The sequence below is a fragment of the Mesoplodon mirus genome, assembly GCF_964341445.2.
Source record: "Mesoplodon mirus genome assembly, chromosome: 3".
NCBI classification, from domain to species: Eukaryota; Metazoa; Chordata; class Mammalia; order Artiodactyla; family Ziphiidae; genus Mesoplodon; species Mesoplodon mirus.
The window spans coordinates 35,244,687-35,272,189 of NC_138978.1; the positions used below are offsets into that span (position 1 = coordinate 35,244,687).

General features: G+C 53.3%; 1 protein-coding gene and 1 pseudogene across 3 annotated transcripts in view; both read left to right on the forward strand.

The window, feature by feature from the left end:
- LOC309801254 (bone morphogenetic protein 8B) overlaps nucleotides 1–27,294 on the forward strand; it is a gene marked incomplete at its 5' end in the record, with an annotated part of 32,408 nt that extends 5,114 nt beyond the window's left edge. The window contains 6 exons of one of the 2 annotated variants that reach the window (XM_082615873.1): nucleotides 14,191–14,380; nucleotides 14,822–14,970; nucleotides 22,918–23,112; nucleotides 23,895–23,974; nucleotides 24,529–24,696; nucleotides 27,071–27,294. In XM_082615873.1, coding sequence (XP_082471999.1) covers nucleotides 14,191–14,380; nucleotides 14,822–14,970; nucleotides 22,918–23,112; nucleotides 23,895–23,974; nucleotides 24,529–24,696; nucleotides 27,071–27,220 — 932 coding nt within the window. In that variant the 3' untranslated portion in view covers nucleotides 27,221–27,294. The remainder of the gene's footprint in view (nucleotides 1–14,190; nucleotides 14,381–14,821; nucleotides 14,971–22,917; nucleotides 23,113–23,894; nucleotides 23,975–24,528; nucleotides 24,697–27,070) is intronic. The other variant, XM_082615874.1, reaches the window with a different exon arrangement.
- Nucleotides 16,647–18,206, forward strand: LOC309800731 (succinyl-CoA:3-ketoacid coenzyme A transferase 2, mitochondrial-like; annotated as a pseudogene). The gene has a single exon. The product of its transcript is annotated as a succinyl-CoA:3-ketoacid coenzyme A transferase 2, mitochondrial-like (transcript).
- Nucleotides 27,295–27,503: the final 209 nt, after the last annotated feature.

The window sequence follows — 27,503 nt, forward strand, 5'->3', positions numbered from 1 at the left end:
AAACAAGGTTCATAAGGGCTACCTCCCAGGGTTGTGTAGGACTAAGTGAAACATGCAGTCAGGCCAGCCTCATGCCTGCCACACGGTAGGAGAATAATAAATGGGAGATGATATATTGCGTCCTACTTCCGTGCCTTTGCTCACATTGTACCCTCTGCATAGAATATACTCGCCCCCCTTTCTTCTTTTAAAAGGGATGGGCAGGGCTTCCCTGGTGGCGCAGTGGTTGAGAGTCCGCCTGCCGATGCAGGGGACATGGGTTCGTGCCCCGGTCTGGGAAGATCCCACATGCCGCGGAGCGGCTGGGCCCGTGCGCCATGGCCACTGAGCCTGCGCGTCCGGAGCCTGTGCTCTGCAACGGTAGAGGCCACAACAGTGAGAGGCCCGCGTACCGCAAAAAAAAAAAAAAAAAAAAAAGGAATGGGCAGGGTTTTCCATAAGTCTCACTCCTCCTACTGCTCCACCCCCGAAGAGACAGACTCCTTCCATGATTAGAGCCCTCAGCCTTGCTCGTCTGGATTCCTTAGGATTCTGCCTGTCTGATCTGGGGGCACATCTAACCCCTCTTTCTGCTACTCCCCAGGAAACCATGAATAACCTGAGAACAGGGACCAAATATGCGTCTCATGGCAACCCCCAGACTGTACCCCCTGCCCCCGCATGGCCACAGGGCAGCCTGGCAAAGTTGAGGGAAAGAGGAAGGCAGTGGGAAAGCAGGGAGTGCCCAGAGCCAGGCGAAGGAGGCTGGGCCTGGGCGAGTGGCACAGAAGCAGGGCCAGCCTCCCCGTCTTTGCAGACACCCTGTCCCTCCCCTGGGACCCGAGTCCCTGCAGGATCCTGCCTGGAGGACAGTGGCCTCAGCAGGCCACCTCTTAGCCACCTGTTCATGAAAGAATCTTGTGAACAGGTGACCACCCTCCCATCTCAGAATTGCCACCCAGAGGTAGTCCAGGGCCACTCATTTTACATGGGCTCCAAGTCTGCAAAGTTCACATGTCAGGTTAATCCAGGCCCCTAACCTGACACATGACCCCCAGCAAGGACCTGCTCCCCTGGGCCTCAGTTTCCCATCTATGCAGGGTTGCCCCGAAGGCCTTTCCAGCTCCCACAAAAGAATGTGTCCCCCACCCTCCCTGCCCACTGATGGGGCTCCTCCAGGGCTGAGGCACAGGGTGGGAGGACACCCGCCGCTCCTCACGGGCACCCATTCTCCACGGGAGAGAGGGGATGTGTCACCGTGACCACGTCTTTCTGGAAAGCCCCACAGTTCAGGTCTTTCCTGGGTTTGAACTGGAGGAACCGCATCCTTCTTGCTCACATCTCCTTGGATCTATTTTTGGCCTTGGCGGGCTTGATGTGGTGCAGTGGGCAGGTTGTTCCCTTTCAATTTGGGCTCTGAAGCCGGCTGAGGCCTGGACCAGTAATTATAAGCACAGAGCCATTTATGGAAACAGCTCTTGAAAAAGTCAGTAATGAGAACTGACTAAAAATACCCCCAGCAGTGAAGCGGGGGGCCTGCTCTGGGCAGCGCTGAGATTCCTGGGTGGGAGGAAGCCCTGAAGAGGCAGAACAGGGAGGTGATGGATTCTGCAGCTCACTCGGGACCCGCACGGGCCGCGGAGACCCGGGTGTTTCCTTAGGTCTGAGGGGCCCCTCGGCCTTGTTACCGGCAGGACCAGCCAGACGGGCCCAGCCCATCTGCCTCCGGGGCCCCGAGGGAGCCTGTCCTCCACCTCCGGGTCCGGGCCGTGAACGGAGGCGAGTCCCACAGTAAAGTGAGAACGTGGGTGGCTTGGGTTGGAAACCCTCGGTGACGCGGAAGCCACTCCCAGACCAGCAGGACACCCCAGCCCAGGGGCTGCGCTGCTGGATGCTGAGCCGCTGTCCTGGGGACCAGGAGCCCTTGGGATGAGGGGCCAGGCATCCCCTCTCTGGGCCCCTGGGACACGAGGGGCTGGATGAGCAGACTGCTGAGGCCTCCCGTTTCCACCCCACACTGTTCAGTCTCTGTCCTCAAATTGGTCACCGTCCAGAGGGCAGATGAACCGGGGGCGGGGACCCCCGGAACAGGGAAAGGGAGAGACCGGCAGGCTGATGTGTGTGGGGTCAGAGGCGGGCGAGGGGGCTTTCACAGCTGGACCGAGAAGAAAGTAGCCTTTATACTTGGCGGAATGGGGCAACCCCGGAGAGAGCGGCTTCGAGGAGGGACTCCAGGGGGAGGGTGCTTGCACCAGAAGGCCCAGGAGGCCGTGAGGATGGGCAGGGCCAGCCTGTGTGGGTGAGGGGCGGTGGCTGGACAGCAGAGCCAAGCGTAAGACCCTCCCATGGGCCCTGAGGGGCTGGGGAAGGGTTTGAGGGCAGGAAGGACTGTCAGGTCAGAAGATGCCATTCTGTCTCTCTTTCTAAAAACTTTATTGAAGTATAATTGATTTACAGTGTTGTGTTAATTTCTGCTGTACAGCAAAGTGATTCAGTTATATATATTCTTTTTGATATTCTTTTCCATGAAAGTTTATCACAGATGTTGAATATAGTTCCCTGTGCTATACAGTAGGACCTTGCTGTTTATCCATCCTGTATATAATAGTCTACATCTGCTAATCCCAAACTCCCGATCCTTCCCTCCCCCATGCCCCCTTGGCAACCACAAATCTATTCTCTGTCTGTGAGTCTGTTTCATAGATAAGTTCATTTGTGTCATATTTTAGAGTCAACGTATAAGTGATATGGTATTTGTCTTTCTCTTTCTGACTTACTTTGCTTAGTATGATAATGTTTAGGTCCATCCACGTTGCTGTAATGGCATTATTTTGTTCTTTTTTATATATATATACCTCATCTTCTGTATCCTTTCATCTGTTGATAGACATTTAGGTTGTTTCCATGTCTTGGCTATTGTAAATAGTGCTGTTGTGAATATAGGGGTGCATGTATCTTTTCAGATTATAGTTTTGTCTGGATATATGCGTAGGAAGAGAATTGCTGGATCATATGGTAGTTCTATTTTTAGTTTCTTAAGGAACCTCCATACTGTTCTCCACAGTGGCTGCACCAATTTACATTCCCACCAACAGTGTAGGAGGGTTCCCTTTTCTCCACACCCTCTCCAGCATTTATTATTTGTAGACTTTTTAATGATGTCCATTCTGACCAGTGTTAGGTGGTACTGCATTGTAGTTTTGATTTGTATTTCTCTAATAATTAGTAATGATGATTATCTTTTCATGTGTCTATTGGATATATGTCTTCTGTATGTCTTCTTTGGAGAAATGTCTATTTAGGTATTCTGCCCATTTTTTGATTGGGTTGTTTGTTGGGGTTTTTTTGTGTGTGTTATTGAATTGTATGAGCTGTTTATATATTTTGGAAATTAAGCTCTTATTGGTCCCATCATTTGCAAATATTTTCTCCCAGTCCAGTCCATAGGTGGCTGTCAAAGATTCCTTTTTTTTTTTTTTTTTTTTTGGCTGTGACGTGCAGCATGTGGCATCTTAGTTCCCCAACCAGCAATCGAACCCAAGCTCCCTGCAGTGGAAGCACGTAGTCTTAACCACTGGACCACCAGGGAAGCAGATTCCATTCTCTTAATAGGCATGCTGAACTGGAAGAAGAGGGTGTCTTTTGAAACAAGATAAATTTTAGTCAGAAACAAGACAGATTTGGGTTGTCTCAGTGACTCTAAATTTGGTCCAGGGCACAAAAATAGCCCAAGCCTTTATTGGTGTCAGGCTGGCGGATACAGGGTGTGACATCTGGAGATCTAGCCTTTGTGGAGGGTGCAGCCCTCAGACGTGGGAAGGCAGAACATGGACGGTGGCCGTGATGGTGGAGGCTGTCTCTTGCCCCCAGCAGGCTCTTCCTGCAAATGTGGGATCTGGAGGCCTTTTTATCAGAGGCTGGAGGAGAAGGCCGAGGGTCTGAAACTGCTTATTTTCCTAGAGCCACAATAAAGGGTTAAGAAAGTAAACACTCTGACTGCTTCCCCAAGTGGAGCTTTGTAGAAAAGAAGGTACCTGTGGAACCAGAAGTGGCAGTGTGCGTCCCCAGTGCTGGGCCCATCCCTCACCGCTCAGGTATCTCAATGGAGCTGGATGTCAAGAGTCTCTGTTGGCTTCAAGAAACTACAAGTGGCTTCCAACCCACCTCACAGGGTCATGAAGTGTCATAGCATCAGCAAGAGTTGAACTTTATTAAATTCTTTTTTTTTTTTTTTTTTTTTTTTGCGGTATGCGGGCCTCTCACTGTTGTGGCCTCCCCCGTTGCGGAGCACAGGCTCCGGACACACAGGCTCCGCGGCCATGGCTCGCGGGCCCAGCCGCTCCGCGGCATATGGGATCCTCCCAGACCGGGGCACGAACCCGTATCCCCTGCATCGGCAGGCGGACTCTCAACCACTGCGCCACCAGGGAGGCCCTATTAAATTCTTCCTAGGTCACAGAACTTCTTTGAATCACTGTGATGAATTCTTGAAGGCTGAGAAGTAGGATTTATTGTACATGAACTGGCCTTGCTTGTCACTCCAGCCTCATCTTGGACACCTAGACCCTGGACCACTAGAATCCAGCCCTGTGGACCTCCTGGATGTTTCTCAAAGATTCAGGGCCTTTGCATTTGTGGTTTCATCTGCCTGGAAGGCTCTTCCACCACCTCTTCACGTGACTGCTTTTTCTTCCTCCTCCAGACTTGACTATTTATTTCCCTCATTTAACCAGGGTTTAGAAGAGTGAATTGATTCCTAACATTCTGCAAAGGTGGTTGTTCTCAGTCTCCCAGGAGACATTTGGCAATATCTGGAGACATTTTTGGTTGTCACAGCTGGGGAAGGGAAGGTGGTGCCACCGGCATCCAGTGTGCAGAGGCCAGGGATGCTACTAAATAGTCTACAATACACTGTACAGTCATCCACAGCAAAGAATTATCACCCACAACAAAGAATTATCTGGCCCAAAATGTCAATAGTGCCAAGTTTGAGAAATTCTGTCCAAAGATGACCAACGCTGCTGCTGCTGACCTAATGGATGTTAATATACGTGATACTTTTCCATCTATTACAGTTCTCTCTGATGCTCAAATTGTCCCTTCCATGGCTCTTATGAAGCCTCTTCAGGTTAGCTTCAGAGTACTTTTAACTTTCTCCTAGGAGGTTCAGGGAGCTTCCTTGCCTTCTGGGATGAGATGTTCCAGGCTGTGCTTTATGCGTTTCCTGCCCTGGGTCAGAAATGGGTCATTTCTCTAAGAGCCCTGGTGCCTTGTGGTGGAGTTGATCATTTAAGACTACACTCGGGGGCTTTCCTGGTGGCGCAGTGGTTGAGAGTCCGCCTGCCGATGCAGGGGACACGGGTTCATGCCCCGGTCCGGGAAGATCCCACATGCCGCGGAGCGGCTGGACCCGTGAGCCATGGCCGCTGAGCCTGCGCGTCCTGAGCCTGTGCTCCGCAACGGAAGAGGCCACAACAGTGAGAGGCCCGCGTACCACAAAAAAAAAAAGACTACACTCGGGGCATTAGAGCTCCCCACTGTCCCTCCTTGGCCACTATTTCTAGGCTTTTTCAGTGGACAGAGCTAGGGAATATGTATTTTCTAAGAGAAAAAAATCACGAGCTCAAACAAATATTTCCTTTTTTAAAAAAATTATTATTATTATTTTTTGGCTGCGCCAGGCGGCATGCAGGATCTTAGTTCCCTGATCAGGGAACAAACTGGTGCCCCCTGCAATGGAAGTGTGGAGTCTTAACCACTGGACCACCAGGGAATTCCCCAAACTAATATTTCTTCTTCTTTTTTTAAAAAAATATTTATTTATTTTATTTTTGGCTGCGTCGGGTCTTAGTTGCCCCACGCGGGATCTTCATTGCAGCATGTGGGATCCTCTGCTGTGGCGTGCGGGCTCCTCTTTCTTTGTGGCCCGCTCAGTAGTTGTGCGAGCGAGCTTAGTTGCCCCGCGGCATGTGGGATCTTAGTTCCCCAACCAAGGATCAAACCTGCGTTCACTGAATTTGAAGGCGGATTCTTAACCACTGGACCATGAGGGAAGTCCCCAAATATTTCTTTTTTTTTTTTTTATTGCGCTACGCGGGCCTCTCACTGTTGTGGCCTCTCCCATTGCGGAGCGCAGGCTCAGTGGCCATGGTTCACAGGCCCAGCCGCTCCACGGCATGTGGGATCTTCCCAGACCGGGACACGAACCTGTGTCCCCTGCATCGGCAGGCAGACTCTCAACCACTGCGCCACCAGGGAAGCCCAATATTTCTTTTAAAAAAATTTTTTTATATTGGAGTATAGTTGATTAACAATATTGTCAGGTGTACAGCAAAGTGATTCAGTTATACATACACGTGTCTATTCTTTTTCAAGTTCTTTTCCCATTTAGATTATTACAGAATATTGAGCAGAGTTCCCTGTGCTATACAGTTGGTCCTTGGTTATCTGTTTTAAATATAGCAGTGTGTATATGTCAATCCCAAACTCCCAATCTATCCCTCAAACTAATATTTCCAATTCAAGCTTAGGATTATAGACTTACTTAAATTCTTTTTTTTTATATTTTATATTTCTATTTTCTTTTGCACTGAATAATTTGGTCCTAACAACATTAATATGATAGTCGTTTACTTTATCCTACAAGTATATATATATATAACTTACATATATTATATATATAAATATGTTATATCCTACACGTATAATAGGTGTAGAATAACATCATCATAGCAATATGATTACTGAAAAATTAAGATTTATTTTTAGTTTATTTTGTCCTTAAGCTATCCCACTAGGGATATACAGTCAAATTACTCTGTTTGAAAATAACTTGAAATAATTCCTCACTGTGTGGGTAAGCCACCAACTCAATATACCCACCATTTATTTACTTTATTCTGCATTTTAGTCTTAGGTATTACTCTTTGGTTTTTGAATTATTCTTGTTTTATACTTATGTGAAATATTTACAAAATTTACAAAGCAAGGGACATTCAGAGAGGCCTGGCTTCCATGCCTGTCTCCTACACTCTGTCTCTGTTCTCTTCCTCCAGCAAAAGATAATTACATTTTTTAAGTTGAAATATAGTGGACATATAATATTATGTTTCAAGTATACTACCTAGTGATTTGACATTTGCACACATTATGAAATGATCACTGTAAGTCTAGTAACCATCTGTCCCCATACAAAGTTATTACAATATTATTGACCATATTCTTTATGCTGTATATTACACCCCATGACTTATTTATTATAATAACTGCAGATTTGTACCTCTTAATCCCCTTCACCTATTTCACCCACTCCAACTATTTTTTAATTAATTTATTAGTTTGTAGTTTATCTCCGTTTTAAAAATACAATTACATATATACGAACCTATGATGTGTATGCATTTTTATAATATTTTTATTTTGACCTGTTTTTAGATAAAAGGTATATTATCTGTACTGTTCACCTTAGTTCTCTTTAAAAAAACTGTCTCCTGGAGATCACTTTATTGCAGAATATAGATGATCTCTTTGTTCTAATTTACAGCTGTTTAGCACCCCATCATGAAGAAGTACCATGGTTCATTTATTCCATCTTCTGTTGATAGACATTTGGGTTGTTTCCAGTCTTTTTCTGTAACAAGTTACAAAATTGGGTCATAACAAATAGTCTTATATGTACATCTTTTTATATTTTTGTGAGTGTGTCTTTGGGACAATTTCTTAGAAATGAGATGTTTGGGTCAAAACATGTATAATTTTGCTAGATATTGCCGGATTCCCCTTCATAGGGATTATGCCATTTTGCGTTCCTGCCAGCAATGCACGAGTGCTTGATCCAGTCTTAGAGTGTCTTTCTGGGAAGATTTCTCCAAAGTACCGCATCTAAAGTAAGCCCACACTGGAGGCTTCCTTGGTGGCACAGTGGTTGGGAATCCACCTGCCAATGCAGGGGACACGGGTTTGAACCCTGATCCAGGAAGATCCCACATGCCACAGAGAAGCTAAGCCCGTGCGCCACAACTACTGAGCCTGTGCTCTAAAGCCCGTGAGCCACATCTACTGAGACCACACGCCACAACTACTGAAGCCCATGCACCTAGAGCCTGTGCCCCACAACAAGAAAAGCCACCACAATGAGAAGCCCACGCACCCCACAACAAAGAGTAGCCCCCACTCACTGTAACTAGAGAAAGCCCACATGCAGCAAGGAAGACACAATGCAGCCAAAAATAAATAAATTAAATAAATAAATTTATTTTAAAAAAATAAAGTAACCCCACACTGAACTGGAACTAAAGGTATGACTCCAATTTTTAAAATAGATATATCCAGAAAAATAGAAATAAATACAGATGTGTGTTTATGCATGGGTTAGTATACACACATATATTTCCTAGCTCTGTCCACTGAGAGTGCCTAAAAGCATGACACTTTATTTTAATGAGTACTCCCTGTGCTCAGAGCTTGGTGTTTAAATCCCCATTCTATAAATGGTAAATGAAATGAACCAGAGCTCCTTGGAGAAGTTACTGATGTCAGCGGCGGGGAATGGGGAATCACAAGATGGGCCTGGAGCATCTGGTGGTGCCAGACAATTAGGAAGTACTCAAAAAAAGGATGGGGAGGGGGGCATGTCAAAGGGACAAGGGGCCCACACAAAGATGCTCCCAATGGGCAAAGCTAGAACAATCTGAGCAACAACTGTATTGGATTATAACCCATAGAATAAATGAAATATCCGTGAACCCATAATGATATAAATAAATAACAGAATAATTATGGGAAGAAGGGCAAGTCTTCCTTTCAAAAGAATTCCAATTAATAAAAGTAGAGGGAGGGGCTTCCCTGGTGACGCAGTGGTTGAGAGTCCGCCTGCCGATGCAGGGGACACAGGTTCGTGCCCCAGTCCGGGAGGATCCCACATGCCATGGAGTGGCTGGGCCTGTGAGCCATGGCTGCTGAGCCTGCGCGTCCGGAGCCTGTGCTCCGCGACGGGAGAGGCCACAGCGGTGAGAGGCCCGCATACCGCAAAAAAATATATAAATAATAAATAATAAAAGTAGAGGGAAAGAAGGAAATAGAAAATCACTATTGCAGATATTACAGTAATAATTGCTAACATTAGTGGGCAAAAGTTTGAGGAGAAATATACGTGCAAATCTCAAAATCTCTCCCTAAAGATATTTATTATTTCCAAAAGAAAAATAATGACATTACAGTGAAGATACCTGGCAGATACCACCTTAACCAAAGAATTAGTTACCATCACTAGTAATAATACATATTGACATTCTATCACCCAATTTGACGTGCTTAGAAGAGGACACAAATTCCAAGGTGGATTTCTCCAAAATCCGTAACTTCAATCTAATAATGAGAAAACATCAGCTAAACCCAAATTGAGGGACAGCCTACAAAATACCTGACCAGTGCTCTTCCTAAGAAAGGGCATGAAAGACAGGGAATGGCTTAGCACTTGTTACAGGTCAGAGCACATCAGGGAGACCTAACAATGAAATGTGATGTGGGATCCAGGATTGAATCCTGGAACAGAAAAAGGACATAAGTCGGAAAACCGGCAAAATTCTAGAGAAGTCTGTAGTGTACTTAATAATATCGTACCAATATCAATTTCCTGGTTTTGGTCATTAAGCTGTGCTTTGGTTATGTAAGATGGTTATCATTAGGGAAAGCTGGGTAAAGAGTATATGGGGGCTTCCCTCATGGCGCAGTGGTTGAGAGTCCGCCTGCCGATGCAGGGGACGCATGTTCGTGCCCCGGTCCGGGAAGATCCCACACGCGGCGGGGCCCGTGAGCCATGGCCGCTGAGCCTGCGCGTCCGGAGCCTGTGCTCCACAACGGGAGAGGCCCCAACAGTGAGAGGCCCACGTACCGCAAAAAAAAAAAAAAGAGTATATGGGAAGTTTCTTGCAACAATTTTCTCTGAATCTAAATAATCTAAAATTACTACAAAATAAAGTTAGAAACATAAAGTAACCCCACACGCCCTCCCTGCATTATCCGCAATCCCACCTCTCTCTTGGTGTCCTTCACACGGCTCATCACATACAATGACTTTGTTTGTTCACTCTTGCCTACCTGACTTCCCCCCTGCACATAAACTTCACAGGCACAGGGCCACAGTTTCCCCAGTGCCTAAATACTGACTTGTGTTCAATAAGCACTGCTTTCAAATGTGTTGCATACACAAATTAATTAGTATTCCTAGATGTGCCCGGGAAAAATGAAGGGAAAAGTGAGTGTTCTAGAAGACCTCCAGAGCATGAGAAGGCAGCAGAGTCAGGCACTTCTCCCACGTGCCCAAAGGTGAACTTATAGGACCCCCCCACCCCCACAAGATTAGGAATTCCTACCCCAGATTCTGCAGAGAGGGGGAATAATTTACTATCCTCTTGCTTCAAACATCAGCAGTCCCCCCAGGACGACCACAGAGAGCGGATTCTTGGCAGGACTTAGATGGCCAGGATCCAGAACATAGGCCAGGCAGGGAGCACCCCTTTCCCTGCACCCCCCCAGCCTGTCTTAATCTGCCAGGGGACCCGGGAATGAACTTCCCAATTCCACAACCTGCAGCAAATTTTACCAGGAAAACCCAAGAAATCACATTGTGCAGACCTTGGCCTTTCCCCTAAATTCCCTCTACAGAGCATCCCACAGTAGCAGCGGGGCAGGAAGCAGGGAACTGCCAACTCCAAGGTGGAGGGCTTATGCTGTTTGGTAGCCTTGGACGGTGGAGGGCCACTGCAGTGAAAAGGAGCCCAGATGGGAGCCAGGACTCCTGGGATCTGTCTCCACGTGTGCATAAAAGTGAGAGGAGACTGTATGCAGTGATCTGTCCTTTGAGCTCTGATGTTTTGGAATCTTCAGCACTTTCATAAAGAAGGGGTCAGTTTTTGCATTGTGCCCGAGCTGGAACACAGTGGACGGCACCACTGGCATTGCTGAAGGGCTGCCTCTCCAGGCCTGGGCATGTTTGGGAGATTCCAGACTTTGGTTATAGGGGAAGGTGGAGGCTGGGCATGAATGTGCACCAAAAAGGAAATGCTCCTGAAAAATAGGTTAGAAGCATTTGCTGGACCATACCAAGTGCGGCCACAGTAGCAGACAGGGCTTTTTACACTTTAATTTCAATTTCATCTCTGTATCAAACATTTTGCAGATGCGGATTCCGAGGCCCACAGGATCGAGTGTCTTCACAAAGGTCAGGCAGGTGGAAAGAAGGCAATTTGAAGCCATTCAAATGCCTTTCAGATGCATTGATATATTTTTATTTTATATAATCTTTCATTTCATACTTTTATTTAGAGGAAGAAAACTGAATGTCTCTCTTTTCTCTTCCATGGCTTTGGAGTCTCACACATGAAACTCCCGATGGAGCTGGTAGGATGTTATTACTTTGATATGTCAGTTAAGTTAGGAAATTAGAGGTCAACACCCCTCCCACCTCCTAAGGAATGGCCATCCCTCCTATCCCATGATCCCTGTCCTTTTTGAAGCCCTTTCCCAGCCTTATGTGGAAAGGATCCTAGGATCCCCACTTCCCAGATGAGCAGACTGAGGCCACCCAGGGTAAGTACCTGATTGCTGACAGGGTCAGGGCTGGGACCAGAAGCCCCAGCTGCAGGTCAGAGCATCTACCCTTCTCAATGCTGTTTTAGTGGCTAAAGCAGGGGCAGCCAGCCCAGGAACTACCATAGGGGACATCCAGGTCCCAACAAATGCTGTTTCTTAACACCAGCTTTTGAGAAACATCTTCCCCTAATCCACAGAAGCAACTACTAAAAAGCTGTACATTCATGTGGTTCCAGCAAAGAAAGGGGGTGCTCTCCTTTGGCTAGCTACAGTAATGTCCAGTTTAATGATGCATCCCAGAAGTTTTATCAATTTCCAATGAAAATCATTTTCCTAAAAATGTCCCACCTCTAATGCTTGCCTGGAACACTGGGACAGGCAGTTTCCTGTGCTGGAACTATTGGGCAGGGGTGGGGGGTTGGTGGGGGCAGTTATCGATTTCACGAACCCACAGGACAGCAGATTGGAGCTGAGGTCAGTCCAGGTGAAGAGGGCTCGACCCAGAACTGGCGGGCCCCCAGGTCAGCAAGGGAGGGAGGCCACAGAGCTTGGTGCCTGCAGGAGCTGGGAGGTTTGTGGTTGTTCCCTCAGTCCTGGATCCAACATGAGTCAGTGTCAGGCCTGCAGACAGAGGCTCCCAGTGACCCACCAAGGGTCACCCACTGTGCCTTGGGGGCAGATATACTTAAGAATGCTTTGAGAGGGGTCGGGCTCAGGGCGTGGCTGAGTGACCCCTCCTTATTCTCGGGGCCACACCCTGTGACAGCCAACAGCCTGGACCTATTTCATCCTGCAGATCAGGGATGCTTACACAGCCATGTAACTGAGGTGGTCTCTGCAGTTACCAAATCCACAGAAATTGTCCCCAAAGCTCTGTGTGTGAGTGTGTAGGGAGGAGGGGACTCTTGTGGTGATATTCATGGCGAGCATCACTCGGCAAAGGTCCAGAACCCTGCCCTCCACATCCTGCCTCTGTGGGAGGACCCAGATCCGTCCTGTGTCATGCTGCCCCTGAAACAGTGTGGCTTGTAGGTGGGCATTTGCTGCAGGTCCAGCACCCTGTCAGATGATGGAGGTTCTATTTTCCCTCCTCCCTGGTCAGGGGATGAAACGCCCATCTCCTGCCCAAACATGTGTCCACTGGCCCCACCCAGCACAGCTGTTTGCCCATCCATCACCGGACCTGGTCTCCACCGCAAGGACAGGAAGTGCTCCCCCATCCGCCTCTGCCACCAGCCTGGTGACTTGTGGTCTCTGAGTACAGTAGTCAGAGAATTTTTAAAAAGACTCACAGACGTGTAATTAAAATCTCAGTGTTGGTTTTGGGGGAAGGCTCTGGGAGGCTCCCGCCCCTGCTTTGCGGAAATACAGATTTTTAGCATTTGAAAGTGACAGGAGGCTAAAGTGAGACGCTCTAAATATACTGTCCTGGGCATTTCCGGGCAGCTGAGGAAATATGGGGTTTATTCTGCTCCTGTGGTCTCTCGCCCAGACTGTTAGAGCAGCCCTGCCACTGGCCTGCCTTGGGTCCCCTGCAGCCTGGGCTTTACCCTCACCTCCACAAATAGCTTCCACTCTACCCTTAAACCACACTCCCTTGCTGCCCAGAGCCCTGACCCCCCACTGGCCAGAGCATAGCCCACACTCCGAGGCCAGAATTCCAGCTCTCCGCAGTCAGGCCACAGCCAGACTTATGCCCTGAGCCGCACATTGCAGGATGGTGGGCGTCCCCAGCACCTCATACCTGTGCAGGACCTCTGCCTAGAATGTCTTCTCCCTGATCTTATCCACCTACCAAGACTCAGTCCCATCCTTCAAGGCCAGTTCAGGTGTCACCTCCTCCGGGAAGCCTGCTCAGATCATGCCATGGGACCCTCCAGCTTCCCCAGCACTTGACCCAGCATCTCCAGGAGCTGTCATCCTACCTCATCTCTTCCTGGTTCTTTCCATGTCTCCCTCCGGCCCCCTTCCTGCTTCCCCTTGTTCCAAAAAGGGTCCTGCCATCCTTTCACCCTTTGCTGGGTCTTATGGCTGTTGTTTTCCCTGCCGGTGTTGTCGTTCCTCGGCTCTAGGCCTTTGCTCAGGCTGGACCCTGCCTCTGCAGCATCCTTCTCCCTTGACATTGTGGCAAATTCACTCTCACCCCTCAAGGCCCAGCTCCAAAGCCCTCTCTCCCCTCAACTCCCATCCACATACCGGCTGACTCCAGGAGCCCCATCCTGCTCAAGTGTACTCAGCTATGTCCCTGCTGCCACCGTGGCCCTTTTCTGCCTTGGGTCTGATGTCCATCTCCCCAGAGGAGGGACCTGTCCTGTGCCCCATCTGTGGGTCCCAGAGCCAGCAGGGTGCTGAGCTGGGCAGGCTGGGTTTGGGGCTTGCGGACCAGACATGGACACTGCCCCTGTGGCACCACCGTGTGCCAGGTGCCGTGCCAGGCGCCTCACGACACAGCTCCCGGAGCCCTCTCGGCACCCAGGAGGCAGAGCTGGGACAAGCCTGTTCTCGAGGAGGGAGCAGTCCCATCCAGACTGCCCAGGCCCCCAGACCCCACCTGGCCCTGCCCACCCCGGAGCCCGAGCTGGAACCCCAAGTGACCACCAGTCCCACTTTGTCTTGCAGTGGAGCGGGACCGCACCCTGGGCCACCAGGAGCCCCAGTGGAAGGAGTTCCGCTTTGACCTGACCCAGATCCCAGCAGGGGAGGCCGTCATGGCCGCGGAGTTCAGGATTTACAAGCTGCCCAGTACCCACCTGCTCAACTGGACCCTCCACGTCAGCATGTTCGAGGTGGTCCTGGAGCAGTCCAACAGGTGCCTGCCCTGCGCCCCGCGGGCCCGCTCAAGCCTCTGTCGGAGGGTCCGGCCCAGCCCTGGGTTCCGGGGGGGGACATTTCCCAGAGGACAGAAGGGGAGCTTCCTGGGCAGCCCACCCTCAGAGAAGAAAGATGGTTGGCCCGAGGCCTCGTGTCACCGTGGGGAGAGGCCCAGCATCAGTCCTGGATTCAAGTCCCCATCCTACTGTCCTAGCTGTGGGACCATGGACAGGTCACTAAGCTCCTGAGCCTCAGTGTCCGCAGCTGTACACGGGCACAGTAACACCTTTGTACGGTAGACGCAGTGAGAAAAGGCATGTAAGGCCCCCAGGTCAGAGCCAGGCGGGGTAGATGCCCCACTAATGGTCCCCCAGGAGGGCACTGGAAACACAAAGGCAGCTGTGCCAGCCCTCGGTTAATTGTTCTTTCGTGTCCACAGGGAGTCTGACTTGTTCTTTTTGGATCTTCAGACGCTCCGATCTGGGGACGAGGGCTGGCTGGTGTTGGACGTGACAGCAGCCAGTGACCGCTGGCTCTTGAACCGTAACAAGGACCTGGGACTCCGCCTCTATGTGGAAACAGATGATGGTAAGACTCGGATCAGCAGCGAACCTTCCCCTGGGGGCTCCTCAGAGGAAGCTGCTGGTGGCAGGCACAGCTGGAGCCCCTCACATGGCCCTGGAGGCCTGGCCTTTTCCACCTGTGCCGCTGGGGGATACCTCCACCCCTCCACGGGGGCTCAGTGGGTAGAGAGTGAGGTTCCCGCAGTGCAGGACAGCAGGAGACCCCCTACCAGCCGAGAGTGCCTCCTCTCCTTCTGCAGGACCAACAGTTGTGATGCTCAGAGTGAGTCCATGTTTTCCCTCCCCAAGAAATGGGAGATTCTTTCTACTCTACGGAGCTGCCTTCTGCACCAGGAGTTCCCGTCCTGGGCTGGGCGAGGGGAAGCGCTCACACCCTCAGGCTCTGAGGCAGAGGCCTGGGTGTGAATCTCAGCTCTGCAGCCTTCTAACTCGGTGACCTTGGCAGGTTACTTACCTTTCTAAGCCTCGGTTTCCTCATCTGTAGAATGAGGATTCACACCTTCATTCATTTAGCAGGTGTTTGGATGAGAGCCTTCTGGTGGGCCCAGGGTTGGTGTGTCTGCGGTACAGCGGGGGCCACCATGGCTGGAGCACAGGGGGCTAGGCAACGGCTGTGAGGAGGCTGAGAGAAGTGGGCAAAAGAGTAACTCTGAAATAAATGTCATCTTATTTAATAGCAGTGGAGGGGGACAGGATCTGATTCAGCGTTCTATAAAACAACCCTCTGAGACACTCCCCCTCAAGGGGGTGTAGCATCTCTCCCCCTCCTTCAGTGTGGGCTACGCTTACAGACTTGCTTCCCAAAGTATGCCGTGGGCTGGGGCAGTACCTTTGCAGGGGCAACCTGAGCGGCACCCCTCAGCCGGGTGCTCAGGCTCCCATGAGCACGTCATGTAGCTCCCAGACACCCTTGATCTGACGGGGTGGGAACAGCACTTCACCTCCATGGTCTTCGTCCCCAAAACCCAGAACCCCAGTCTCACCATGAGAAAAACATCAGACAGCCTGAAACTGAAGGACATTCTACAGAATACCTGACCAGTACTTCTCAAAACTGTCAAGGTCATCAAAAAACACGGGAAGTCTGAGGAATTGTAACAGCCCAGAGGTGCCTAAGGAGTTGTGATGACTATATGCCAACGTGGGACCCTGGGTGGGATCCTGGAAAAAAGACACTGGAGAAAACTAATGAAATCTGAGTAGATCGTGATGTTTAGTAAATAATAAGAAACCAATATTGGTTGATTAGCTGTGACAACTGTGGTTCCAGGACAGTACGTGCTGGGGACACAGGCGTGGGAACTGACGTGCAGGTGGATCTGGGGGCGAGGGGACGGGAGTAGCGCGCCGGGGAGGAAGGGTGACGATGGAGAGGAAGGAGACGGCGCCCAGGCTTCCCCGGAGGGACGTCGCCTCGGGGCCTCCGTGCGCCAGTCCCCGGATCCCTCCAGTCCCGCCTGACGGTCCAGACCGGTCCCGCCTCCCGCCTTCGCGGCCCGGGGAAGCTCGGCGCCTCGGGCCCTCGGAGCGCGGAGACGGAGCGGGGCGGCGGGGAGCCAGCCGGGCGGCTGCGTCACCGCCGGGAGCCCCCTGCCCTGTGACGCGCGGGCGGGGCGCGCACGGCCGCCGCCTGTCCCCGCTGGGCCCGGAGCCGGAGCCCCAGCCGGAGCGGAGCGGACGATGGCAGCCCTGCGGCTCCTGGAGTCTGCGCTCGGGCGCCGGGTCCCCGCCGGCCGCTCGGTGCCCGCGCTGGCGACGGGCGGTGTGTGCGGCTTCGCCAGCAGCGCCCGCGCGCGTGCCAAGTCCTACGCGGACCCCGTGGAGGCCGTGAGAGACATCCCGGACGGCGCGAGGATCATGGCCCAGGGCTTCGGCCTCTGCGCGATCCCGGAGAACCTGATAGGGGCGCTGCTCAGAAACGCGTGAAGGACTTGACCGTGGTCAGCAGCGATGTGGGGGAGGAGAACTTCGGGCTCGGCCTTTTCCTGGGGACCAAGCAGATCGCCCGCAGCGTCTGCTCGTACTTGGGGAAGAACTCGCTCTGCGAGCACCGGTACCTGGCGGGCGAGCTGGAGCTGGAGATCACGCCCCAGGGCACCCTGACTGGAGCGCATCCGCGCGGGGGACGCCGGCGTGCCCGCCTTCCACACCCCCACGGCCTACGGGACCCTGGCCCAGGAGGGCGGCGCACCCAGCAAGTACTTAGAGGACGGCCACATCGCCATCCTGAGTCAGCCCAGGGAGGTGAGGGAGTTCCACGGACAGCACTACATTCTGGAGCACGACGTCACGGCCGATTTTGCTTTGGTGAAAAGGTGGAAGGCCGACCCGGCAGGAAACGTCATCTTCAGGGCCAGCGCCAGGAACTTCAACGTGCCCATGTGCAAAGCTGCGAGAACCTCAGTGGTGGAGATTGAAGAAATTGTGGACCTGGGGTGTTTGCCCCAGAGGACATCCATGTTCCTAACATGTACGTAGATCGAGGAAAACGGGGGAAAATATGAGAAAAGAAATGAGCGTTTAACGATGCGGAAAGAGGATGATGAAATATGCAAGTCTGCAGATAGTATAAGGACACGGGTCATCAAGCAGGCAGCTCTTGAATTTGAGGACAGCCTGTATGCCAATTTGGGCATAGGAATCCCTCTTCTGGCCACCAACTACATCAGCCCCAGTGTAACTGTTCCTCTTCACAGTGAAAATGGAATCTTGGACTTGGGTCTGTTTCCACTGAAAGAGGAGGTGGACGGAGATCTCAACAATGCGGGCAAGCAAACAGTCACCCTTCTTCCTGGGGGCTGTTTTTACTCCAGCGATGAATCATTTGCCATGATTTGAGGGGGACACATCGACCTAACCTTGCTGGGAGCCACGCAGGTTTCCAAATACGGTGACCTGGCTAACTGGATGATAACTGGCAAGAAGGTGAAAGGAATGGGGCGTGCGATGGATCTGGTGTCCAGTACCGAGACCAGAGTGGTGGTCACCATGGAGCACTCCACCAAGGCCAGTGAACCCAAAATCTTGGAGAAATGCACCAGACTGTTGACTGGGAATCGGTGCGTGGACCGCTTTGACCAAGAAGGTGAAATCATCACCGAGAAGGCTGTGTTTGACAGGAGAGGACTGTCCCTGATCAAGCTCTGGGACGGCCTGATGGCAGAGGACATCGAAAAGAGCACAGGGAGCACCTTTGCCATCTCCCCGAATCTCAGACCCATGCAGCAGGTCCAAACCTAGCCGGAAAGTGAACCTTGGTCCCAGAGCGTGTGCTTCTCCCTTTAACCTCCTGGATTGCATCCTGAGAAAGCCACAGTCATATCTCTACATTTCACCAGCATCTGGCCGGCTTTCTCCTGCCGTCCCAGACTGGCTGCCACTGGGTAGGCTTTGTTCTCTCAAGAGGGACATGCCTTTAGTTAAAAAGAAAAGGAAACCAGAGGCACTGACCTTATACGTCCTGTGAGCTCTGAGAAAGCTCTGCTCCAATCACCCTCCGCCCTGTCCGTGGTTTTACATTAAATTCTATGCAGCTTGAGATGATCCCATGGGAAAGGTTTCACTGAAGTGCCTGCTCTCGTGAGTGAATCATGAAATGTAGGGAAAAGTGATGGGCGAGGAACTGTTACCGAGCCCAAGCTCACTCTGCTCACTGCATGACAGGCCAGTAAATCGGGAGACGAGTTGTTGCGACGAGGAAGAACGACTTTAACTGGAAAAAGCCAGCAGACTGAGGAGATGGCACACTAGTGTCTCAAAGAACCATCGTGTCCCAGTCCACATCTGGGCTCCTTTTATACAGAAGAGGAGGAGAGGGAGGGAACTACTGCAGTGCCAACCAGTGGCTTGGCGGGACCACTAATGGCCACTTGTTGACAGTTGCTTGCTTGGGGGAAGGGCTCACTGTGGCATTGACCAAAAGCTGAGCAGGATTGCTGAGGTTGCACCTGCCCCACCCCTATTACAGAACACCTCCACCCAGAGTCTATGTAAGGCACTGGGTTTTTTTGGGGTTTTTTTGAGGTACGCGGGCCTCTCACTGTTGTGGCCTCTCCCGTTGTGGAGCACAGGCTCCGGACGCGCAGGCTCAGCGGCCATGGCTCACGGGCCCTGCTGCTCCGCAGCATGTGGGATCTTCCTGGACCAGGGCACGAACCCGTGTCCCCTGCATCGGCAGGCGGACTCTCAACCACTGCGCCACCAGGGAAGCCCAAGGCACTGTTTTATTAGAACCATAAAAACATACACACTTACATGTGGATTTGTAACTGGGAGAAACGCTGTCTGAATGAAAGATGTTTTTCCTTTGGCTCTTCTGACTTTCCTTCTGGGGCCTTTCATTTTGTCTCCTTGTAGCCTCACCTCCCCTGCCTCCCACATTTCCCCTCCTCGTAGCTAAATAGATGTCTCTAGAAGGGAAGCAAGACGGTTTAGGCAGCCAGTAAACTGGTAATAGGGGCACCTGAAGGGGGAGAGACCGTTGGTGCAGACATTTCTCCGGGACGTCTCTTCTATGAATAAAGAGCTCGCCTGTGTGTGGCCAAAGGCTGCGGCTTAGGATAGGAGGAGTTCTAGAAACCCGGCCGATGGACTTCGATTGGTTTTTTCATCTCAAATCGTAGCATTCCTGTGTCGTCCAGATCAGACCGTTAGACCCTTCTTCTCTGTAATGCAGCCCAAACCAGCCTCTTGTTCATACTCCCTTGGAACTCATGAGGGGCAGTGAGGTACTTCATCCTGAATCCACAGTCTCACAAACTAAACAGAAAAAAATGAGTTTCCGTTTGTGTGTGTGTGTGCATGCGTGCGTGCATGTGTAGGGTTCAAAGCCAGGCCTGCTGTGGAGCCCACACTTTCTCAATGTGGCTCCAGGGCTGCACAAAATGAATGGGAGCCCGTGGGTAAGAACAGGAAGCTCCAGCTGGTCAAGGAAGGCCTTTCAGAAAGGTTTCCCTGAAGCCTCACCCTGACAGGAGGCCCGGATCCTGGAGTGGAGCGACAGTGCACCTGAGGGGACAGCCACAGAGTATCAGGGGACCGTGACCAGGCGGGCAGTGGATGGATGTCACTGAGTGGACTGTGCAGCACCTTCTGGGGCTTCTGGGGAGGAGGACCTGATCTGCCCTGCATGTTGGGAGACGTCTTCCAGCATCAGCCTGGGACAGGCAGAGGTTTCCAGAAGCAGACGAGTTACAGGGCTGTTCAGCAGTAGAAGAAGGAAAAGCACTGAGTTCCTAGTTCCCATGAGGTGAGGAAATAGATACCCTGTGGGACAAAAGCACACCTGGTCACAGCTAGCTCCCCTCCAAGGGTTTCAGCCAGGCGTCCTGATTGTCCTTCAACGTGGCACTAGGGTCACATCCATGACCGCAGGGTGAGGTGGGGCAGGGGCTGCAGGGAAGGGGCAGGTGGCACCCAGAGCAGAAAGAGGCCTTGGGGAGAGAACTTGGCCTGGCCCAGGGAGAGGGGGCATGAATCCCCAGGGATGGGATAGGTCAGGGGAGCTGCCAAGACATCCGGGCCCTGATGGGGTAGACTCAGAAATGGGGGGAGGCTGGAGGTGTCAGGGGCCTTCCTGGCCCAGAGGAGCAGCATCTTCATCTGGACCTGCGTGCAGGGGGAGGCCACAGTGTGGCCCCCATCTCGAGGTGTGGCCACACATCCCACGTCTCTCACAAAGGGGACAGCATGCCTGCCAGCACCCTCACAGTTCAGGTCTAGAGGCAGGGACCCTGGGCCTCAGAGGTTCCTGAAATTCCTGCCTCTGCTTTCTGGAAAGGATCCTGCCAGAGCCAGGCAGCCTGGCGGCCACCACCTGGACAGCCGGGGCCTGCCCTGTGACCCAATATCTCTGTGCCCAGGAGACCCCAATACGATCCTTGACCAGACAGTTGCACAAAGAAAAGTCTACAGTGAACACAGCCTCGGGAGCACCGAAGGTCTCCCTGGCCTCTCAGTGGACAGGGCTCTCCAGGGACTCACAGGACAGGGCAGCTGCACACACAGGCCTGGAGGGCTGCCGGGCCAAGGCCGCCGCATGTGTCCACCAGGTGTGGAGCTCCGCTCCAGTGCCGCGTGGAGGACAGCCGCCCACCCGCCCCCGTCGCTCACGGCCTCCTCCTGCTGCCCTCACGGGCCTTTCCGGCTGTGGCGGCGCTGCTGTGTGTCTCGTGGCTCTGCATCCTCACGGGCCTGCTCTTCCTCGTGACCCTAACCTGCCATGACCCAGACTCCCCGAACGGCTTCTCCCTGGGCCCCTTCCAGTGTCAGCTCCTGTCTCAGCAGGGTCATCCCTGAGTGGCACCTCTGATGGGCCCAGTGCGTGTTTGTGGCAGGTGATGTCATAGGTCAAAGGTTAGTCCCTGGTCGATTAGTTGTTTAGTCAACTCTGGCGCATGGACTCAGGGATAAAGCACAGCTGTGTAAGGGCCGGCGATATCCTTGACCTGTAATGTGCAGTGGAGGATCATGAGACCCACTAATAGAACACACGTTTATGTATGTGCACATGTACACTATCTGTATAAATGCACACGTGAGTGTACACATACATATATGTGCATGTGTGTATATGCCTGTATGTCACTGTTGCAACATTGGGGTGAAATGTACATGGAAGTGGGATGTTCGGCCCTGTGTTTTAAGAAACCTTAACAGTGAGCTTGTAGTCATCCCCTGTTGTTTAGTGTGAGAAAATTCCACAGGGAAAGGAAATGAAGAGGTTCTATCACATTCTCATCTTTATGATGAAAGCCAGGAAATAACTTAAGTGTCTAAAGATGAACTAATATCTAAATATTCAGATGTACCTACTCAAAGGAATTTTATACATTTGAAATGTTCATAGTTGAGACTTAACAACCGAGAAAATGTTTATGTGGAAAAATTGGGAAAAATACAGACTTCTTTCTTACGCTCACAATATAAATTAACATACGAAAATATCCCAGAAAAATGAAAATGATGCGTTGTAGCAGGGGAGGGGTTTTATGGGTGATATTTTTTCTAAGTTTCTTTACAGTTGTTATATATCACTTTGACAATTAAAAAACAAGAGGTCATTGGAACTACAGAGAGCTACAGGAAGATAGTTTTTCTGGTGGAGGTGACTTTTCCAGGGATAACCAGTGTGTTTTTCCGGCATCGTGAGGCTTTAAGCAGCTGCGGGTAAAATCCCAGTTTTACAAGCATCACTACTCCTAGGCTGAGGCCCCAGTCATGTCTCTGCCCACAGCCTTTTCTCTCTTTCTTCCTTTTCAAACCACAAACCCGCTGGTTAAGAACCTAAATGGATAAGAAGGGCTCTGGAATTAGATGCTCGTGTCTGAACGTGGACTTGGGGTAAATGTCTCTGCCCGTGGAGCCTGGGGTCTCGTTTGGGGGCATCAGGACGGTGAGTGGCCTGCTCTCGGGCGGTGCTCAGCAGAGCAAGCACTGAGTCCTGGCAGCCGCTCCCGCCAGCCGGGTGTTGTAAATCCTACACTGATCCCCAGAAAGGATGGGGTGGAAGGTAGAACTCGGGCCTCGGAGCCCCGAGATGGACGGGAACCCTGGTTCTGAGAGTCCCCGGTAGTGGTGCTCCGAGCCGTCACCGAGGGGCTCTGATGTTGCCCAGTGAAATGATGGGTCTGGCGTCACCATGAAGACTGGTTGAGATCATCACGTGAACTGACTGAAGGCTGTAAAGCGCTGTCACAACTGGCGGTGCCCTGGCCCATCACTAATCCCGAGCCTGTGCTCCCGAGGACCCTCCCCCTCTCCTGCAGAGCTGCCTGCTGGGGGCTGGGGCTGGACTTGGGACTAGGGTCTTCAGAGGAGGAAACCGAGGCCCAGTGGGTCCCCTGCAGCCTCAGGCTCCGTGCTCCTGGCCCGCCCACAGAGAGGTCCCTGCTGTGTCCCCATGCAAGGCCCCACCCTCGAGTGACCGCCCTCTCTGCTCTCTCCGTCTCAGGGCGCAGCGTGGATCCTGGCCTGGCCGGTCTGCTGGGGCAACAGGCACCGCGCTCCAAGCAGCCTTTCATGGTCACCTTTTTCAGGGCGAGCCCCAGCCCCGTCCGAGCCCCTCGGGCAGTGAGGCCCCTGAAGAGGAGGCAGCCGAAAAGAACCAACGAGCTGCCGCCCCCAAACAAACTGCCGGGGATCTTCGGTGAGGTTGGGGACCAAGTGGTGGGGACAGAACCCTCCTGGCCTCAGTGGGGTCAGGCTGATGGTCAGTCACCCAGCCACCTTTCCTGACACCGCTTTGCCCCTGCACCCTGGGGACCAGCCACTGCACGGTCTCCAGGGCTCTGAGCATCTGCCCTCGCCGCCCTGAAGTCCCTTCCTGCCCTCCCTGGCTCACCAGGCCCCCCCCCTCACCCCCCCCCGTCAAAATCAGGTGCCCCTGGTGGCCCTCGGTGCTGCCCCGGGCGCCCTGCAGGATTCAAGCGTTTGTGTGAAGGTGTCCCTACCAGGCCAAGCCCCTCGGGATCAGAGCCCCCTGGTGCCCTCCTTTCCTTCACGGGGAGCCAGGCTTTGCTTGGCCTCAGTGGGAGCCACTTGTCCTGTGGAATGGGCGTGGCTGGAGAGGCGGATGAGGTCAGGGGTGTCTCCGGAGGAAAGGAGGAGGGGCTGCTGGACGGCACAGGGTCCCCGGGCTGTTTAGTGGACCATCGGGAGTCACAGGCTGAAAGTCAGGGGAGGCTGGGCTGAGCGTGGGGTGGCTGTAACCACGGGGAATCATCTGGAGCCACTGAAGGTTCTTGACCAGGGTCACGGTGCCAGCAGAGCTGCAGAGCTGGGCTTTATGAGACCAAATGTGTTAGTTTCCCATCATTCATTTACTCAACAAATGAGCCCATCAGGGCGTCCCCCGCCCCAGGAGCTCCCCGTGGTGGGTGCACAGGGCAAGAGCCCCAGCAAAGACCTTGCCCCTTCTGTTCCCCACAGACGACGTCCACGGCTCCCATGGGCGACAGGTGTGCCGTCGGCATGAGCTCTATGTCAGCTTCCAGGACCTTGGCTGGCTGGTAATTCCTGACTCTCCCTCTTTCCTAAATGACAGTCCCCACCTTGAAGATGGCAAGTGTATGTCCAAGAGGAGGTAGAATCATGGGGGATTTGGATTTTCTTGTTTTATTTTCCTCTGTGTTTTTCCAAGTTCTCTAAAGGGAGAATGTGTTGCCTCTGTAGTGAAGAGTGCCTTTTTGTGAAAACCATGAAACTGGAGACTGAATCCTTAGTCATAAAATGTCAGAGCAGCAGCAGGAAAACTGAGGCCAGGGTGGGCAGTGCCTCTGGCCTTTGCTGTGACTGGGGGTGGGCTGGGGAGGACGAAGCTGAGCGCTGATGGCGCATGAAGGGGACGGAGATCGTGCCCAGCCCTGTCTGCTGAGGGTCTTCTGGTGGATGTCAGGCCTCTGGGGGAAACTGCCCTGGGAGGGGCCCGAGGGTGGGTTGATGGGCCCTGAGGCTGAGCGGGGGGTAAGGGGCAGCCCTGAGTTGTGCTGTGACAGCTGCTGGACTGGGGGGCTCGGGAGGGGCACATGGATGGGACTCACCTTCTCCCATTACCTGCCCCCAGGACTGGGTCATCGCCCCCCAAGGCTACTCAGCCTATTACTGTGAAGGGGAGTGCTCCTTCCCACTGGACTCCTGCATGAACGCCACCAACCACGCCATCCTGCAGTCCCTGGTCAGTACCGCGTCCCTCTGCCTGGACGCCCGGGGGAGGGGTTTGCAGGGGAGAGGGGCGTGTGCAGCCAGCAGGTGATGGCAGCGTTGCTGTGTCAGGGAGCTTTCCCTACATGGAAACCTTTCTGCGTGCACGTGCAGTGAAATCCCACAGCCGTGCAGAAACTGGTCCCCGTGTGGGCCACCCCAAACCCGTGCACCTGAACACACGTGCACGTGGGGGACCTTCATGTCCATGCGGTGGGTACCAGACTTATAAAGCCCCGCCTGCTGGTGGTCAGAGGCACAGCCCGTGCATGATAGGCGGGCATCCCACATGGCTACTTGTGCCCTCGGAACACACACGTGCACCATGTTCACAGGCACATTCGGCCTCCTGTGTGTCACACACGCCCTCAGGGTCGGGGTGGGTGACACACGTGTGGGTTCTGACCCCTCTTCCTGTGCAGGAGTCACCAGGTACCCCCTGCCCTTCTGGTTTCCCCTCCCGTTCCTTTCCCGTTGGCTCTTTTTTTTTTTTTTTTTTTAATTTTATTTTATTATTTATTTATTTATTTTTGGCTGCATTGGGTCTTGGTTGCTGCTCATGAGCTTTCTCTTGTTGCGGCAAGTGGAGGCCACTCTTCCCTGCGGTGCATAGGCTTCTCATTGCGGTGGCCTCTCCCGCTGCAGAGCACGGGCTCTAGGCACGTAGGCTTCAGTAGTTGTGGCTCGCGGGCTCTAGAGCGCAGGCTCAGCAGTTGTGGCGCATGGGGCTTAGTTGCTCCACGGCATGTGGGATCTTCCCGGACCAGGGATCGAACCCGTGTCCCCTGCACTGGCAGGTGGATTCTCAACCTCTGTGCCACCAGGGAAGTCCCCCGTTGGCTCTTTTTTCTGGGTCCCTCTCGGCTCTTTGTGTCTCTACAGCCTTTTGTTTTGTTTTGTTTTGTTTTGTTTTGTTTTTTGCGGTATGTGGGCCTCTCACTGTTGTGGCCTCTCCCGTTGCGGAGCACAGGCTCCGGACGCACAGACTCAGCGGCCACGGCTCACGGGCTCAGCCACTCCGCGGCATGTGGGATCTTCCCGGACTGGGGCACGAACCCGTGTCCCCTGCCTCGGCAGGCGGACTCTCAACCACTGTGCCACCAGGGAAGTCCTCTACAGCCTTTTGATGCCCTGGTGTCTGGGGAAACTTTAAATGCTGAAAAAGTTTCTAATGGGAACACTGTTGCTGCTGCTTATTGCTAAGTGTTTTAAATGTTTTTTAGTGCTGAGGCTTCTTTCTAGAACATTGACCTGGACACCGTAGTTACAGGTTGTTCAAGGTGATGCCCTAGAGCAAATGAGTTAAGGCAGCATGGACCCCAGGATAATGCTTCCTTTCCCAATGGTCACATGGGATTTGCTGGACCCCTGGGGAGCTGCCTTCCTTGAAGAAGGTCAGGGGTGATGGAGCCTGTCCTGGCAGCAGGCTGCTCAGAGCTGGGGCTTCTGGGGTAAGGCTGGGTTCTGGGGACCGGGCGCCAGGCTGCCGGACAGGGCCCCCCATGAGACGGCTTCGCCCAGGTCCTGCTCAGCGGCCTCCGTGAAGCCTGGGAGGTCCCGGTGGATGGAAGTAGGTTCCCTTTTCTCTCCAGCCCCTGACAGGCTGGGGGGCTGCCTTCAGGGCCCTTCCATGTGGGGCCCCGATGAAGAGTCAGGGTGAACGGCAGCTCATCCTGCCGAGTCTCCAGATAAATATTTTTGTAGAGGCTGCAAGAGCTCACTCAGTCGGGCTGTCTTCAGGGGTAGAGCTGTTTGGAGGAGGGTAGCGGGATCCCCGTGCCAGGTCCCAGTCGTGCCGCGGCCTCGGCCTCAGCCATGGAACTGGGCAGGTGACTCGGTCCCTGTGCCCTCAGTGGTCATCTGCCCAGAACAATCCCTGCCTAGAAATTGTCAGGAGGAGTGGAGGTGCTTTGAGAAACAACAGTGTCGCACACCCCAAGGGTGAGCCTAGAAGTCTGGCCGCTAGCAGGTGTAACACGGACCTTCACCGGCTCCCAGTCTGGAGGGGGAGACGGACCAGAAACAGCTCATGCGGACAAGACACGATCAGGGACGTTGCAGAAGCGCAGGGAGGAGAGAGGAGCAGAGGGGACCCCGGGGGCGGCGCTGCGGGGGCACAGGCAGGACCTGGCACACCTGCCGGGGGCCAGCAGGGTCAGGGTCGTCCTGTCTGAGGGGAGAGGCTGTGATAGGAGCCACAGGTGCCCAGGCTGGGCCTGAGGGCAGCGGCGGGGTGGCCAAGGGGGGGCGGGGCCGGGACAGAGTTCGCGCCAGCACCTGCAGGGCTGTGGGGCGAGATGGCGCCGGGGAGGGGCGAGCAGCTGGAGCCCGGGCCGCAGGAGCTGGGGGCTGGGGCGGGGTCCCCGCGGTTCTCACGCCTCTGCCTGCCGCCCCCTCCCCGCCAGGTGCACCTGATGAAGCCTGACGCGGTCCCCAAGGCGTGCTGCGCGCCCACCAAGCTGAGCGCCACCTCCGTGCTCTACTACGACAGCAGCAACAACGTCATCCTGCGCAAGCACCGCAACATGGTGGTCCGCGCCTGCGGCTGCCACTGACGCCCCGCCCCGCCTGCTGCGCCGCCCCTACCGGGTCAGGTCAGCCCTCCGCAGGTGACACCCCCCAACGCCCTCACAGCTCAGGCAGGGCGGCAGCGAAGGCGCCCCTCCGCTGCCCACATCCTGCCAGCGGCTGGTCCTCCCCAGGCCCCTCTGCCCCGCTCCCGACCGGCGCCTGAGGCGGTGGTGGAACTCTGGCCTGGTGGTCTGCGTCCGCAGCAGGGTCCTACCCCAGCCCCCTCTCCAGAGGCACGGGCTGACCGTTCTTTGGGGTTGGCAGAGA